This window comes from Lissotriton helveticus, chromosome 4_1, assembly GCF_964261635.1.
Source record: "Lissotriton helveticus chromosome 4_1, aLisHel1.1, whole genome shotgun sequence".
Classification (NCBI taxonomy): Eukaryota; Metazoa; Chordata; class Amphibia; order Caudata; family Salamandridae; genus Lissotriton; species Lissotriton helveticus.
The window spans coordinates 63,931,995-63,950,128 of record NC_136063.1 but is presented as its reverse complement, the minus strand read 5'-3'; the positions used below and the strand labels follow the sequence as shown (position 1 = coordinate 63,950,128).

At 38.6% G+C, this 18,134-nt stretch overlaps 1 protein-coding gene across 1 annotated transcript; it reads left to right on the top strand.

The window, feature by feature from the left end:
* Window positions 1-16,016: 16,016 nt before the first annotated feature.
* On the top strand, window positions 16,017-17,616 carry LOC144826947 (uncharacterized). The gene has a single exon (XM_078685408.1). The coding sequence runs from the start codon at window positions 16,025-16,027 to the stop codon at window positions 17,174-17,176; it is 1,152 nt and encodes a 383-aa protein (XP_078541534.1). The 5' UTR covers window positions 16,017-16,024; the 3' UTR covers window positions 17,177-17,616.
* Window positions 17,617-18,134: the final 518 nt, after the last annotated feature.

The following is an 18,134-nucleotide window of genomic DNA, read 5'->3' as shown; positions in this document are numbered from 1 at the left end:
CGCAGGAATTTTTATCGCCTTGGAGCTACGCGTTGCTAATAACGCGATATCTCCACGATAAAAACCTGCAATAGCTAGTGTTATAAAAATAAGCACTAAGCGCACTTTGCAATAGCTATCGAAAAGCATTGTTAGTCCATTGGGGTACACCCAGTAACGCCTAATTTGCATCTGATTAGAGATGCAAAAGGAGGCATCGGGGAAAAAGGGTGCTAACATGCGATTATGCATGTTAGCACCCTCTTGTAAATAAGGCGATAGTTTTATTTCCGCTTTTTTGACTTTTTAAGCCAAAAAAGCGGAGATAAAGCCCTTGTTGATATGCCCCTGTGTTCGCTAACCCTTCTTCTGTCTGGTCAGATGGGGGTTAACTCACACCGTAAGGGTGGCTCGACTCAACTTTCGAAGGGTAGCTAGATGGATCGTCTCCGAGAGAGTACCCTAGCTTTGGACTGATCGGGGTCGGGGTCTCACGAAGTACAGACCCGGTGTACGAAGGAGATAGTGAAGCCGCAGTTCTTTATTAACTAGGCCCACTGCTCTCTTAACGAACCCATCCAAGGCGCAGCCCGACAACATTTTGGGCACGACTCTGCTACTTTCCGCTTCCCAATGTTGACCCCAGCAACTGAGAATGCCAAAAATAGAAGGAAAACTCCAAAAACATCTTCACATGACAGTGCCTTTATAGTGGACTCTTCGGTAGACTACAAGCAGGGCTTCCAAGCAGTTAAAGAGCCAAGTAAGATGTACCCTCAACTGCCTCTTCCTGGCAATGACGGGCAGAGGACGGGCCCACCCTTGGCCCAAGCGCATTCCGCACAGCGTGGAAGCCGGAAGTGCTTTAGGCGCTCACTGGAGGGCAGCTCCGCCCCCCCTGCAGGCACACGTAATTCGCGCCTCTGAGCATGTGGGGAGCTGTTTCCTGGGGTCTCCCCCATCAGTAGCAAAGATAGCGGGTCTCAAGGCGGCTCTAGATCCCCACAAAGTCTTGGTGGCTCTATTCTTTTTATAGACAAAACCTAAAACAGTATTTAATAGGTATCACCAGTAACAACGAGTTCAATAGTGGAGTAGTGTGGCTCACTGGTTAGAGGTAGCAGGCCTGAGAGCAGAAGTCAGCCCGGGACCAGGGTTCAATTCCCGACGCGGCAGGGTCGTGGACTTTGGTCAGCGGACTCGATAATTCTCGCTTCAGTGCTTACTCTAATCAGGGGTTCCACTCGGCAACTCTGAGCATTAGCTTGCCTAATCTCCACAACGGCCCCACCAATTCCGGGGATGCCTGGCTCTGATGGAGCGAGATAGAAAACAAAATTTTGTTTAAACTCGCAAAGTCACATTTCCATAACATGAATAATAATATTAATGATTTGTGATATGTTATGCTAATACAACTTAGATTAAACTTTACACGTGGGGGGACTAACATGTGTGCTCATAAACGTGCATAAATGTTGCATCTTTTTGTTCGTGCAAAATAATAAAAATAATTTATTGTTTTCGTTTTTGTCATTACTAATTGCTGCAAACTTAAAAGAAGCATGTGCTTGTTTTGCTTTTCCTTGTCTGTGTGATGTCATTTCTACTATTCTAGGTGCATATGGGTCTCTTGGAAAAACGGAGACTGGTAGATATAAACGCTGCTTTATTTGTTTGCAATGGCTAGGTAACATTTTGATTAATCGGGTGGGTTAATTAATTAGTAAACCATGGGGTGGATACAGAATCTACTTTATTTCTTACATTAATACTTTTCTTGTGTTTGTTTTATACTAGAAAACATAAGTTGCCTGCTTTTGGGCCTAGTCATTTGAACCGCAGAAAAAGAGCTGACATATAATTCTGCAGAAAGTCATGAGACGCCCATTCTGAATTAAAACGTTTATTGAAGCTGCATTCACAAAGCAAAAACTGATGAGCTGACATCATTCTGTCGGACATGGCCAAGGTCGAAAGTGAACATTTTGTCAGTCCTTAACTTGGCATCCGCGGAAGTTGTATTGAAAGTCTATGGACGCTGCGAGAATGACTTAATACATTTGTTGCAATCTCAGGAAGCTTCTGGCTTCACGTGGAAGAGACAATGGTCTTTATGAGACTTGATTTAATGGAACTTTTTGAGAAACGGGTGACATGTCACTTGTCACTCTCAGCCAATGGGACGTCGAGGATTTCTGAAAACTTTCCTTTGCTAGTTTAGTTAGCGTAGAAAGGTATAAAAAGTCATACCCTTAGGGTTGGGCTGGCTGCTGCTTTCTGACTTTCCGATGAGGGTGATGTGCTGCTGGACTTTGCGTGGAGCACGTAAGAATCCTCAAAGAACTTTACTTTAATTTCTATCTATTTAGCTCAGTTAGGGAATTAGGTTTTAGAAATGCTAAACTTTATATATTTTCTTTAAAATTGTTTCATTTGCTTAAATAGTAATTTTCTCATATTTCATTATAATCATGCTTGCATTATTGCTAATAAATTTCATTCATAAAACTTTCAACTTATATACCATAAATTAGTAAATAAAATCTTACTTTTGACAAACAAGCTGGTCTTGGTTATTCAGAAGTGTAGGTTACTATTAGCTAGATCACGTCGCCTATGGTGGTCGTTTAAATGGTTGGGTTTTATTCTAATGACAATATTCTTTCTGCAAATGTATAAATATGTATATAGTTTGTAGATAATGTGTATATAGATTTATTCTGACCACCTGATTCAGTAGGCCCAAAATATATCAGGTTTATAAATGGGTCCATATTTAGTTTAGAATTTTGTTTATAGTTTATTAAGTTGGGTAGCGTTGTTTATGATATATTTTCTATAGCCCGCTGGATCAATTCTCTGGTAGCAGAAATTGATGGTTGCTAAGGGGTAACCAAGGTAATATGTTGGTTGCTAAGGGTTGCGTTATGGTATGGAAATAGGATCGATGTTTTAACACTTGTTGAGTTCGTTTTTCGTGCTATCTGTAAGCTATACCGGTATAGATTGTGTGGCGAGAAATTAGTCACGCAAGCCATCTGTTCTGTTTGTAGTGATATCGCCGAGTATCACAAGAGGTATCGCCGTGTACCATAGTGTTGTCGCCGAGCAGCACAGTTTTAGGGCTAGGTCTGAATCTTGTATAGTGAGGGTTTTCTAAGAAATTAAAGCAGCATGAGAATAGGGACAAAGCGCCTTCCATAAAACTCACTGTGATGAGAGTATTAGTTATATCCGAGCTTGAGTGAAGGGTAAAATTAACGTCGGTGCATGATTATCTATAAACAGGTTAGAGTCCTGTACGGGTACATGTTTCATATCTATAAACAGGTGAGAGCCCTGTACGGATAACGTCGTTATTTTGCTAACGGTGCATGATATCTATAAACAGGTGAGAGTCCTGTACGGATTTCATGTGTGTTTGAAATTAGGGAATTTTCCGTGTAAAAGTGCGAGTTTGAATTGTATTTTATGTTCAAGTGGAACTCTTAGAACTTTCACTTCGCGGTGGGTTCAGAGCAAAGCGAGTTCATAATTATACGTGTTAGAAGGGTGGGGTAAGGTTACTCTACTGACAATTGAATATTATCCTTAGTGTGAATAGCGCCGCCTATTCCGAAGTGTGGATACTTGAATGTATGTAAACTATCCTAAATAGTGAAACGAACAGATGTTGTCTTTATAGTCATTGTTAAGAATTAATTTACACTGAAAAGTGTCCTTAAAATGGCGCTGTGAAAAGATTTTGTGAAGGAGGGGTAAGCGCCAGGAGTGAGAAGCGAGAAACCGCAGCTGCTGTGTACGTCACAGAGCCGCGCTGGGATTGGGTGACCTACGTCACAAGCTGTATTCTGATTGGCTCTTAAGTCTCTGACGGCCTGTGAGCTGATTGGTCGTTCGAAAAAAAAAAAAAAAAAAAAACTCTAAATTTATTGGTTGAGCAGAAAAGTGACGTAGCTCAACTGTCATTGGTTTGTTGGTGTGTTTCGCGCACGGATTGGTTGTTTTGCGGAACATCCCGGAAATATTTTACGAACGATTTTGTGAATTAAATTTAACTTTTAAAAATGAGTTATCATTTTAAACATGTTGAGAAAAAGACAACATTATTTCAGAAATTAAAAAATTTATTTTCACCTGACAAGAAAATCGAAACGCGAGGTGGTAAACTACTTCATAAGTATAAAACACCTGCAGCGTATATGGAAGGTGAATACGGATATCATACTGTCTTATGGTTCGACAGTTGGAAACGCTATACTAAAAACGACGGTGTTTTAGCTTGGCCTGATGATGGTTCATTTAATGTAAGAGTTTTAAGAAATTTACGAGAGAAAATGAATGCTCTTGTTCCAAAACCGAGACCAACTCAATTTGAAGCTTTAGTTGAGTGGGAAGACGAGATGTATCAGTTACAAAGAGAAGCTAGTGGAATTAAAAGACCTTCTAAAAATCCATCTTGGAAAAGAGAAACTCATGAAGATAGATTGCGAATGTGGAGACAGGGAAACATGAGTGAAGGATTGTATTTAATTCATGAAATGGTAATGGGTTCTCCTACAGGGAAATCTATGGAAAGTGAATCTGAGGATGCAGTTATGGAAGAAATATATACAACTACTAGAAAGAATCAGCCTAATCAGCCTTTGAGACCTCCTAGATCATGGTCTACTCCGGTGGTTTCTACTGAAACTTCACCGAGTGCACCTCCAATTAGTGAAGCTCCTAAACTTTATCCAAATAATTGTGAAATCACTGAAACTCCTAGAAGATCAGAATTCGAGAATGCTCGAAATGAAGGTAGACATTTTACAATGACTCCAAGAGCAAGGGAACCTCCAAAAGATTATGCAAGAGAGACAAGAAATGTTGAAGATGTTGATTATAATGAATATTTAAGATCTAAAGAAGAATTAATTAAAAGAATGACAAAAGGCATGGAAGCTGTCACAGTTCCAGTAACAATTGGTCCTGTTCAGCCTGTATTTGATCAAAAGAATACAAACAAAAATGGATTAACTATTCCTTTAAATACAGAAATTCAAAAGGCTGCTGAAAAATTTTATTCAGATTTAACGGAATTAAACACTTCTAAATCAAGAATGCCTGATTTAACTTTTAATGAGGATTTATCTCCAAAAACACCAATGGGTGCTATGTCAGATATAGGGAGTCCTGAAGTCAGGGTAACCACACCAAAACTTGATGTGGCCAAATTAAAAGCGAATATCGAAGAATTAATAATTGGAACAATTGGCCCAGATAGTTTAAATTACTATCGGGATGATGAACTACTATTCATTTGCAAAAGCATTCAGTGGAAAACGAAAAATAAATATGATCAATTAGAGGATCTAGCTGCAGAACTTGAAATCGATGTGAGTAAACAAAAGAATTTTGCAAAGCATTACAGATTAGACTTTTCAGAAAGTGACATTGAGAGTTTGAACTCAATGGGAAGAATAGTTCACATTAAAGATTTGATTGTCTATATCAAAAAGCTAGGAGAACTGAATAAATGGAGAGTAAAATGGACGAAAAAGAAGGAAGATGAAAGATTGGATAAATTGTCAAAACAATTTCCAATGAGAGAAGTTGCAGGTGGAGGATATGTTCATATCCCGTGGTCGAGACAGGACATTCTGTTATTTACAAATGACTTTCCAAAATTGAGGGAAAGACCAGTCGAGTGGTACAGGCAAGTTGATAGATTTATCAAAGTGTCAAAAGTTCTGTGGATTGATTTAGATGGATTTTTTGACATTGTAGTTCCATCTGATCTTTGGACAGAATGTAAAATATCTATTAGTTGGCCAAAAGCAGAACCTGAACGAATCAAAGAAACAGGCGCTCCAAATCCACTTGTAATGGATTTTTATGAGAAAGTAATTGTTTGGATGAAAAACAAAATTCCACCCAAAGAAGTTGATTGGGTTAAAATAGAAAGAACAGAACAGGAAACAAAAGAATCAGTTCATTCTTTTTATGAAAGACTATTGTTAATCTTTAAACAATACAGTGGTTATGAAAAATTAGATGAAAAAGACATGAGTCATTTTGTCTATAGATTTGTTTATGGACTAAAACCTGAAATTGGAGAAATGATCAGAACTAGTATTGTCGGATGGCAATCACTATCTGTAGATGATATTCTAAGAAAAGCAAAATATTGTAGCGATGAAATAGAAGTAAAACAGAAGAAGCTGAAGGAGAAAGCCATGTGGGCTCAGGTAAAGGTGGCTGAGCAACAGATTGCCAGCATGGGAAATAAGAACACTAATTTTGTTCAAACTGGAAATACAAACCAGATACAAGGAAAGTTTAAAGGTAATAATTTCCCAAAGAAATTTAGCCCAAAGATAGAAGAGCTGAAACAAAGATTACCTTGTTTTAATTGTGGCGAAATTGGACATTGGAGGGACGAGTGTCCTCATCCTCCTAAAAACTTAAAGAATCCCTTATTGAATCCACAGATGCAGAATGGTGTTAACCTGCAGCAACAGCTACAGATGCAACAGGGGTTAAACGAATTTAATATTCAGCGACAGTTACAGCAACAGCAACAACAACAGGTGAATAATCGTCAAGACCAATTGCCACAACCACCTTTTCCGAATTGTGGGGGAGTTCAAAAATATAATCCAAACGTGGGATTTCAGGGAAGTGAACAGGTAATAAAACCACAAAAACAGCAAAAGCAGCAAAGGGTTCAAATGCAAAATGTTTCACAACAATTTTTATTAGCAGAAAGTCAAGACAGTGATTCTGATGATTATTGCTGACGGTGCCCGAGAGAGGAGGAAGAGTGTGTTGTTGGAGCCACTCTTGAGGTTGACCAGTCTGGTCCTTATGTAAACGGGAAAGTTAATGATGTAGACATCACTTTTCTAGTGGACACTGGTGCTACCCGTTCTACTGTTAGATCAGTGGAAATTGAAAACCTACCTCTCTCTGGGGATACCATCCAAGTTGTCGGAGTAAGTAATCAGCAAATTAAAACAGACTTAACTGATCCAGTACCAGTTGAAATTGGAAACTACAGAGACAAACACAGATTTGTGGTTTGTAATAGTAGTCCAGTAAATCTATTAGGCAGAGACATCCTATGTAAAATGAATTGCAGAATATATTGTTCTCCTGATGGAGTTGAGTTACAAACAATGGAGGAAGATGGTTTATACAGGATGACAATGATGATGATGGAAGCAGAAGAAACAAAATTGTTTCCTGCATTTGAAGAAAAGGATTTACCTGAAGAGCTAAAAGAAGCAGTGAAATCTGAAATATGGGATTTTACTGGGAATGAGATGGGTCTAATGAAAAACGTAGATCCTGTAAAAATTGCATTGAAACAGGGAATAGAATTTCCAAACACTCCACAATATAAAATGAAAACAGAAACAATTGAAGGTATTACACCTATAATTGAAAAATTAATCAAGCAAGGTGTATTAAAGGAAATGAAGAGTAGCTCTTGTAATTCACCAATTATGGGAGTTAAAAAGTCTAACGGAACATTTAGGATCGTACAAGATTTGAGAAAGGTTAATCAAATTGTCATTCCATGTTGTCCTGTGGTTCCAAATCCAGCAGTAATTCTATTTCAGATTCCACATGATGCTGAATGGTACACAGTCATTGACCTTTGCAATGCATTCTTTACTGTTCCCTTACATCCAGACAGTTATGAAATCTTCGCTTTCAGATTCCAAGGTAAGACCCTTGGATGGACAAGAATCCCTCAGGGCTATACAGAAAGTCCTTCAATCTTTAATGAATTGTTAAAAAGATCATTAGAAGATTTAGACTTACCAGGTAGGTCTACGTTGGTGCAGTATATTGATGATTTGTTAATAGCTGCAAAGACAAGAGAAAATTGTGTAACAGACACAATAATTCTGTTAAATCGCCTTGCAGAAGAAGGACATAAAGTGTCCCCAGCAAAACTACAGTTTTGCAAACAAGAAGTAAAATATCTTGGTCACAGAATTGCAAAAGGAAAAAGACAAGTAACAATAGAGAGAATAAAAATGATTCAGGCAATGTTACCACCAAGAACACAAAGACAGGTCAGAATGTTCTTGGGAATGGTAGGTTACTGTCGACAATGGATAAGTGGATTTTCAGTAATTGCAAAACCACTACAAAGACTGACCAAATCAGATGTAAAAGATCCAATTATTCTCAATGATGCTGAGATGGAATCTTTTGAGAACCTGAAAAAGAGCTTATGTCAAGCTCCTGCTTTAGGTATGCCAAATTATGAGAAAGATTTTGAACTGTATTGCAGTGAGAGAGAAGGATGTGCATTATCTGTGTTAATACAGAGACATGGAAATTTAAAGAAACCTATTGCATACTTCTCTGCAGTTCTTGATCCAATTGCAAAAGCATTACCAGGTTGTTTGAAAGCAGTTGCAGCTACAAGTATCAGCCTCGAACAAAGTGAAGGAATCATTATGGGATTTCCTGTAAAAGTTTTTGTGCCTCATTCAGTTGAAATATTACTGACAAGAGGTAAGACTCAACATTTAACAAGTAGCAGATTGACAAAGTATGAGAAAATCATACTGGGAGCAGATAATGTTTCGATTTCAAGATGTTTGAATCTGAATCCTTCTACATTACTGCCTGATTCTGAAATTGTTGATGACATTGAGACAGAACATGAATGTTTAGATGTCATGGAATTCTGCACTAAACCAAGAAAAGACATCAAAGACAGACCTTTGTCTGAATCGGATTTTGTCTACTTTGTAGATGGCTCATGCTTAAGATCCGAAGGAGGTGTCTTGAAAGCTTCATACTCAGTTTGTACAGTTGTAGATGTTGAAGAAGCATCATGTCTTGAAGGAGTTCGTTCAGCACAAGTGGCTGAATTGATTGCTTTAATTCGTGCATGTGAAATATCAAAGGATATAAGAGTTACCATCATTACTGATAGTCAGTATGGGTACGGAGTTGTACATGATTATGGACAACTCTGGTCACAGAGAGGATACATGACATCAACAGGATCACCAATTAAAAATGCAGTTTTCATTAGAAGATTAATTGAAGCAATACAATTGCCAAAAGAAATTGCCATTGTCAAATGTGCAGCGCACACTAGAGGAACTGATTATATTTCCAAGGGAAATGCCTTCGCAGACGAAACAGCAAAGTACTGCGCAAGGAAAAATTATTCATACAATCGGGAGAGGAGTAAAGAAACTGATTCAAATTCATTAATGCTAACAACTGTTGTAGAAACATGGCATGAGATTAGAGATTTACAAAACGAAGCAGAAGATGATGAAAAAGACCTATGGTTAAGATCAGATTGTAGACCACGTGAAGAAGATGGAGTGTGGGTTTACAAAGATGGCAGAGTAGTCTTACCAAATTGTTTGATTGCTGACATGGCCAGATTATATCATGGTCCTGCACATCTAGGAAGAGATTCTATGGTCAGACTTTTTAGAGAAACATGGTTCAATACCAAATTTAGAACCATTGCTGAATCTTTTTGTCAAAGGTGTTTGTCATGCCAACAAATGAATCCAAACAGAAAATCAGTGGTGGGGACAGGAATAATTGGTCGAGAGGGTGGTCCCTTTACCAGGTTACAAATGGATTTCATTGAAATGCCTTTACACAACTGTTTGAAATATGTGCTTGTAATTGTATGCTTATTCTCAAGATGGGTAGAGGCTTTCCCTACACGACATTGTGATTCAATTACAGTAGCAAAACTATTGCTCAGAGAAATCATCCCAAGGTACGGTTTTCCAGTCACTATTGAGAGTGATGGAGGAAGCCATTTTGATAACAAACTGATGAAGTTAATTTGTGAAGCTTTGAGCATTGAGCAGAAAATACACTGTGCATACAGACCAGAGGCATCAGGTGTAGTTGAACAAATAAATGGAACAATCAAAAACAGAATTGGAAAAATGTGTCTTGAGACAGGTATTAAGTGGACAGATGCTCTTCCACTTGTTTTGATGTCATTAAGAAGTACACCAGATAAAAAGACAGGTTTGAGTCCTCATGAAATTTTAATGGGAAGAGTTATGAGGCAAGCTTTTGTACCTGTAGGTAAACTGTTGAGCATAAATGACAGTGCAATTTTGGATTACTGTAAAAGGTTATCTGATATGGTAACTTCTGTGTCTAATCAGGTGGGAACTGAAGCTCAATCAAATGAAAAGGTTTTGACTCATGATCTGAGACCTGGCGATTGGGTCAGAACGAAAGTACATCGGAGAAGGAATTGTCTAGCTCCTAGATGGCAGAAACCTAGGCAGATAATCTTGATCACTACTAATGCTGTAAAGTGCAGAGGATTGAAACGTTGGATACATCCTAGTCATACTATTCCAGTACCAACTCCTGAGAGTTCTGATGTTGAAAGTGATACCACAGATGATTCTGATTCTGAAGCAGAAGACAGAACAGAAGGTGAAGTAATTCCAGATTCTGAAGATCGACAAGAAAGTCGACATCTGGAAACTGTACCAGTGAATGGAAATCTGACAAGAAAAGACTTAGAAATAATTGAAATAGATTCTGAAGGTGAAGAGAATCTGTTAAAAGGAAAGATAACTGAGGATTCGGTTGTCTCTTTTGAAGACAAAGAAGCTGAACAAAAAGAAGTTTCAGACCAGGAGAGTATCGAAAGGCAGAGAACAAACTCTGAAGTAAGGAACAAAAATCCGAAATCTGGGAAGTTAGAGGTAATTGAGGAAGAGGAGGAGAAGGAATTACCGAGTACCAGTGATGGAAGACAAAGTGAAGTTCCTGAAGGAGTGAAATTGCCGAATAGAGAAGTTCCTGAGTCAATTGAAATTTCAGACTACGAAACTGAAGAAAGTGACGTGGAAGGTGGAAGTGAAAACGGAAAGAAAAGGACTTGGAAGTCAGAATCAAATAATTCTGAACCAAAGAAGAAGTACGTGAGAAAAGCAGACTACTGGCCAGGTGGAAGATTGAGAGTCAGATTGATCAAAAAGCCAATAGAACAAGTAGAGGAAATAAGTAGTCAAAAGAGTCCAGGAAAAGAAGTTGGAGTTGGAAGAAAAATTGAAGTGATATCGAGAAAAGGGAAGAGAATAATAAGACCAAACCAGAAATACAAGTCTCCTGAGTGGACTTACTTAGTAATTCCACCTGTTATTGACATATATGATAGTAGTGAAGAAGAAAACGAAATCCAAGAAATTAGTGACAATGATTGAAGTACAGAATTATTAAATTGGCAAAAGGCTGAAGAAAATTTGTTAGATGACACAAGGTCGAAGAAAAACTGTTTAGTTGAAGAAAACTTATGTATGACATAAGGTCGAAGAAATCTTGTTTAGGGTTATAAAAGAAAAATATATTTTAAAAGGGGGGTGTATATAAATTTTAAAATTTATTTTTATTTTTGAGGCTAAAACTAACCTAAAAATGCCTTATGTTAAGGAGAGCACTTCAAAGTGTTCTGTTTTTAAAAGATGCTGTAAGATGACTCTGGTATGTCTGCTCATTTTAGTTCTGCTCTGGTTGGTACTAGCTGTGATTATCCCTTTAGAAATGAATAGAGAATTACACAAAGTTAACATAACAAGCAAAGCTCTGGTTAGCCAAACTAAACATAGTACATCTGCAAAAGTTATTGATCATCAGCCTAACATTCATCAAGATAAATCAATAGGTGATTTTTCAAGTAATACATTCACAAAGCTATTGAGTGAATATGTAAAGGTAATGGATGCAAAAGACTGCTATGTCTGTGTTAAGTTACCTGCTTCTGTTTCTGAGGGAGTAACATATAATATGCTTCCTCTCACTTATGCTGTAACATGTAGTGTATTAACTAGTTTATTTTATCAAACTGGTCGTTTAGAATATTACTATTCAAATTATGATGAAATTTTTGCTAATGTTAAGATTGATAATGCTTTAAATAAGCATAAGAAAGCAAAACAAATGAGAGAATATTTCCTTGTTACTAACGAACTCACATATGAGTATGCTTACAAGAATAATCTAACATGTAAATTAAGTGCTGAAGGAAAGAAATTTTTGAATATGGTTGAGGAGAGAAGAGCAATTTATAAGAGAAATGAATTAGTCAAGCAGACTAAGTCAGCCTTCTGGCAAAAAGAGGATGAGAAATTAAATGGCAAAATGCTTGAAAATATTGCAATTCACATAGACAAACCAGTTAGTGGAAAGCTTTGCATTAGAAGAGATAATACACTTTTTGATAATTATTTTGTAGGTGCAAGTAACTGTGAAGATACTTATCAGATTATGGGAGGTTGGGGATTTAAAGGTGGAAAAGATCCTATCTTTCCTGGGATTTATTTTGTTTGTGGTGACAAAGCCTACTACAACCTTCCAGACCATTGGTATGGAACTTGTTATGTGGGAATTGTTTTTCCTAAAGTGTTTCATGTTGACAGAGATTCAGAAGGATTGTTTAAAATTCATAATTATGTAAATAGAGCTAAAAGAGAAACTTTTACCGAAGTTCTGGGAGATATTTTTCAAGCTGTAATACCCTTTGTTGGTATAACCCTAAATGCTGGGAGAATTAGAAAATTGTCCACTATAGTTGATAGATTATCAACTGACACTGCTGATGGATTTCAATTAGTGAATGTTGAAGTTATTGCAATTAGATCTATGGTAATTCAAGACCGACTTGCTTTAGACATACTCCTAGCAAAAGAGGGAGGAGTCTGTGGCATTTTACATGTCCAACATTGCTGTACATATATACCTGATGAAAGTAAGAATATTGAAATGTATATTAAGAATATTACACAAATGCATTCAGAGATAATTCCTTTAGAAGAAGAAGATTTTACAGGGAAACTTTCAAAAAGGTTTCAAGCAATTAAAAACTGGTTTCATAATATCGGAAGTTCAATTCTTGGCAAGATTCTGGCACCTTTGATTATAATAGTATTCATTTTTATTTTGACCAAATTAGGTTGTTTGTTACATAAAAGAAAGAAACAGTTGAAAGAAAAGAAAAGAATCTATAAACTCAGAAAAGAAGAAGAAAGGGAGATCGAATTACAGGAGTTACATAGAGAGCGTCATGTTAATTGCAAAGATTATGCAGAAACAGACTTTTAGGTTTACTGATACAAATGAATTTGAATCGATTTCTTAAAAATTTAATTTACCAAAATTTTGAGTGCTGGTGTGGTGATTTGTTAATCACCAGATGAGGGAGTTGATGGAGCGAGATAGAAAACAAAATTTTGTTTAAACTCGCAAAGTCACATTTCCATAACATGAATAATAATATTGATGATTTGTGATATGTTATGCTAATACAACTTAGATTAAACTTTACACGTGGGGGGACTAACATGTGTGCTCATAAACGTGCATAAATGTTGCATCTTTTTGTTCGTGCAAAATAATAAAATAATTTATTGTTTTCGTTTTTGTCATTACTAATTGCTGCAAACTTAAAAGAAGCATGTGCTTGTTTTGCTTTTCCTTGTCTGTGTGATGTCATTTCTACTATTCTAGGTGCATATGGGTCTCTTGGAAAAACGGAGACTGGTAGATATAAACGCTGCTTTATTTGTTTGCAATGGCTAGGTAACATTTTGATTAATCGGGTGGGTTAATTAATTAGTAAACCATGGGGTGGATACAGAATCTACTTTATTTCTTACATTAATACTTTTCTTGTGTTTGTTTTATACTAGAAAACATAAGTTGCCTGCTTTTGGGCCTAGTCATTTGAACCGCAGAAAAAGAGCTGACATATAATTCTGCAGAAAGTCATGAGACGCCCATTCTGAATTAAAACGTTTATTGAAGCTGCATTCACAAAGCAAAAACTGATGAGCTGACATCATTCTGTCGGACATGGCCAAGGTCGAAAGTGAACATTTTGTCAGTCCTTAACTTGGCATCCGCGGAAGTTGTATTGAAAGTCTATGGACGCTGCGAGAATGACTTAATACATTTGTTGCAATCTCAGGAAGCTTCTGGCTTCACGTGGAAGAGACAATGGTCTTTATGAGACTTGATTTAATGGAACTTTTTGAGAAACGGGTGACATGTCACTTGTCACTCTCAGCCAATGGGATGTCGAGGATTTCTGAAAACTTTCCTTTGCTAGTTTAGTTAGCGTAGAAAGGTATAAAAAGTCATACCCTTAGGGTTGGGCTGGCTGCTGCTTTCTGACTTTCCGATGAGGGTGATGTGCTGCTGGACTTTGCGTGGAGCACGTAAGAATCCTCAAAGAACTTTACTTTAATTTCTATCTATTTAGCTCAGTTAGGGAATTAGGTTTTAGAAATGCTAAACTTTATATATTTTCTTTAAAATTGTTTCATTTGCTTAAATAGTAATTTTCTCATATTTCATTATAATCATGCTTGCATTATTGCTAATAAATTTCATTCATAAAACTTTCAACTTATATACCATAAATTAGTAAATAAAATCTTACTTTTGACAAACAAGCTGGTCTTGGTTATTCAGAAGTGTAGGTTACTATTAGCTAGATCACGTCGCCTATGGTGGTCGTTTAAATGGTTGGGTTTTATTCTAATGACAATATTCTTTCTGCAAATGTATAAATATGTATATAGTTTGTAGATAATGTGTATATAGATTTATTCTGACCACCTGATTCAGTAGGCCCAAAATATATCAGGTTTATAAATGGGTCCATATTTAGTTTAGAATTTTGTTTATAGTTTATTAAGTTGGGTAGCGTTGTTTATGATATATTTTCTATAGCCCGCTGGATCAGCTCCACCTTGGGGACTCCCAGCAAGGGACCATCCCACAGGGAAAGCCAGGACGGGTTCCCCAGAGTTATACAGCGCCGGGACGCCCCGTTGCTGGGGCAGCTGTGCGCTTTACAAGTATACTACATTTACATTTACAATTGTGATATTAATATATTTTTGTTATAATTTTAGTGTGTTTTTATGCAGTTGTTGCTTAGTTTAAAAACATAACCCTTTGCATTCTCACATGATTGTTTAGAATAACATAATATTGCCCTTTAATAAGTTAATAAGATTTTTTTACGGATATAGCATCCCCTAGAAAAATAAAGATTTTTAAACATAAAAACATAAAAACATTTGTATATGGTATTGCCTTTCTATCACCCCTTCTGCTTATAATTCTTGTTTCTCCAACACAAGATTGACTGACACACCGTGAAATCACCACCAGCCACCTGACATTCACGCTGTTACCACTACTGTCGGGCTGTGTCGCCAACATCCCTTATGGCACCAGGACGTTAGTTGTGCTACTGCTGGTGCTAGCCAGATGCAGGACAGCAAGTGCAAGGCGGAAGGCTCCAGTCCTAAACTGCGACACTGGCATAAAGATGCTATATACTGCGACAATAAAGGGGAGGTGTGTATATCAATCAATCAGGGGTTTATATAGCGCGTACTCACCCGTGAGGGTCTCACGGCGCTGTGGGAGAGGGGAGGGGGCAGCTCCGGATCAGTCGAAGAGCCAGGTCTTGAGGTCCTTCCTGAACCCTGAAGCGCTACGCCCAAGGACATTTGGGGACCGTTCAGAGAATACATAGAACGAACATTGGCTGAGACTGAATATTCTTATGTTAGTTGATCTCGGCGGTGTGCTCCCTGAATATCGAAACCAGAATATCGAGAGCTAAGCAAACCTGGACTTTCTATACCTAGTTCATTTATATATGCACCTTGGCAATATATATATCTTCAAGGTATGTAGATGTGGAGTTAGGAATACTAAATCTATACGTCTCTATGTCCACTTACCTGTCGATGATATATTGTCCCTGGATATGGAGGGAGGACGTGAGCACATTATGCCAATTATTAGTCACAAAATACGTGCATATGATTGTTATATGTGTAAACTATGGAGTAACAGCACAAAGTATGCCTGATTCTGTGCATTTAATACAGTTTGGTCGTGTCCATGAGCCATATGTTAACTTGTGCTTTATACTGCTGACCTAAAAAGAATAAAATGCATTTAAAATAAATAAGTCTTTTTACTCTTTCTCTGTTACAGACTCTGCAGGATGCGGTGGCGACTCGATGACATACTTAGTCTGTCATTGGCTGCAATGTTTTGCCTGAAACTCCCAGAAGCTGGAGTCCATGGAGTGGACTATGACCATTTTTCCTCCTATTATGACGACCAGTGCCAGGACTGCGGCCAAGGAGCCTCATTTTATTGGTGCAATACACGGGGTGGGTGGGACTACTGTTCACCCGCAGCCAACCGGGACTATTACGGCTGGCGGTGCAAAGCGGACCATGCCTGTGGGTACCATGGCTACTCCTACTCCTGGTGTTACTCAGAAGGTGGAAGCTGGGGCTACTGTGGGCGAGTGGAGAAGAAAGTTTTATCCCATGTGACTTCCAATTATCAGAGCATCTGTCAGGACGAGTGTGGTAGAGAAGGGGACACAGATTATTTCTGGTGCCACACCTCATCAGGGTGGGACTACTGCTCCCCACTCTCAGATGTCACATGTAGGAATGCACAGTGTAACGCAGACCACCCCTGCGGCACGCATGGGTACAACTATTACTGGTGCTACAGTGGGGGTTCCTGGGACTACTGCGGACCTCTTAGAGACAACGAATGCACGTTGGAGCATGTGGGATGGCAATTAATGGTGAATCAGTTTGATGAGATTGTTTGTGAGAGAATTGATCAAGGCAACAGGGTTCGGACTCAGTTCCAAGCTGAACCCACCACAGGTTTGTCCGACAGAGGGGATGTCTATGATGAGGCAGCTTTCCAGGTCATTGCACGTTGGGACAATAGTTGCCTTCGAACCCAGCCGACATCCAATATCATACAGACGAGGAACCTGCGCCTGGATCTGCAGGGGTTTGTGACCTCTGGGGGAATCCGCTATTACAACTACCAGATTCAAATCAATGGGCGCCGGCCGCCGGGCCAGAGCTCGTCCATCACTCAGGTGCTGTTCCCTGTGGAGGAGTGTGTTCCAGAGAGATACATTCGCAGAGCATTCATGGAAAGCCTTGTGCGTAGAGCTAGGATCAGGGTAATAGTCACCCGATATAGTCAGGCCAAAAGGAACTATGGCTGGACTGTGGAATCTGAGAGAGAAGTGGACCTCAGCCTTTGTGATGACATGCACTCTTTTGGAAGTTTCCAGAACCAAAGTGAGATGCACCGCCAGAGTACCTCATCATAGCACAGAAGCATGGATTCATGGCTCTTCCATTAGTGGAATGTCCCAGGAAGAATGTATGTGTCATACGATGCAGCCACAAGTCAGCCATTATCTAACCATAGAAAAATCAATAACTAACTTCCAAAAATCCCACAGACAAACCACAACAAATTATGCAGCCAGTTATACCACCCACTACCTCTGTGGCTGTTTAGCCGCCCAGTTTATATCTTCGTCCATGACAAACGTCCCATCTCCACCATTGGATCCACCAACTCGCGGGGTTCGGTCCTCAAAGGGTTGTGATGGTTCATCCGCCCGGTCTACAGTGACCGACCCACCCCATGATCTTTGGAGTAAGCAGTGTACACAACCATCATGAATGGGGGCAGGAATGAGAGTTTTGTTAATCTAATATGTTAGGAAACTCTGCCTGAACAGCAGAGATAAATCTACCCTCCAGAGTTATGCCAGCAGACACCGGGGAAGGTTCTTCAGAAAACAAAAGGAAAAGAGCCTGGAATGAAGGCAATGCTGGCAGTAGAACCAGAAGAGTGCACACCATCAACTTCAATTCATTTGAGTTGAAATCATTTCCTTCAGATTTTGAAAACCAAAAACTGGGACATTTCACAAACATAGAAATAGGACTCAAATTTCACATCCACCAAGGGGCACAGGATGATTTAAGACAACAGTCCCAAACATAGAAAACAAAGACAATGAGGCACAAAGGGATACAAATTAACAGCAAACTTTATACATAGTCTCATATTTGTCAATCAAATTGATTTTTGATTAGGATGGCAACTCTTCCGTCTGTGGAATACATAAAAGAGTGGCTTCCTTTATATTCAGCCGACCGGCTCTAAATACTATGACGTGCTGAATTTAGTTACATCTGCCAGGATAGAGGATGAAAAACCAGCAGTGTCCTGGCCAATGCGGGATACCAGGGCACCCTAGTTCCTTCTAAAGC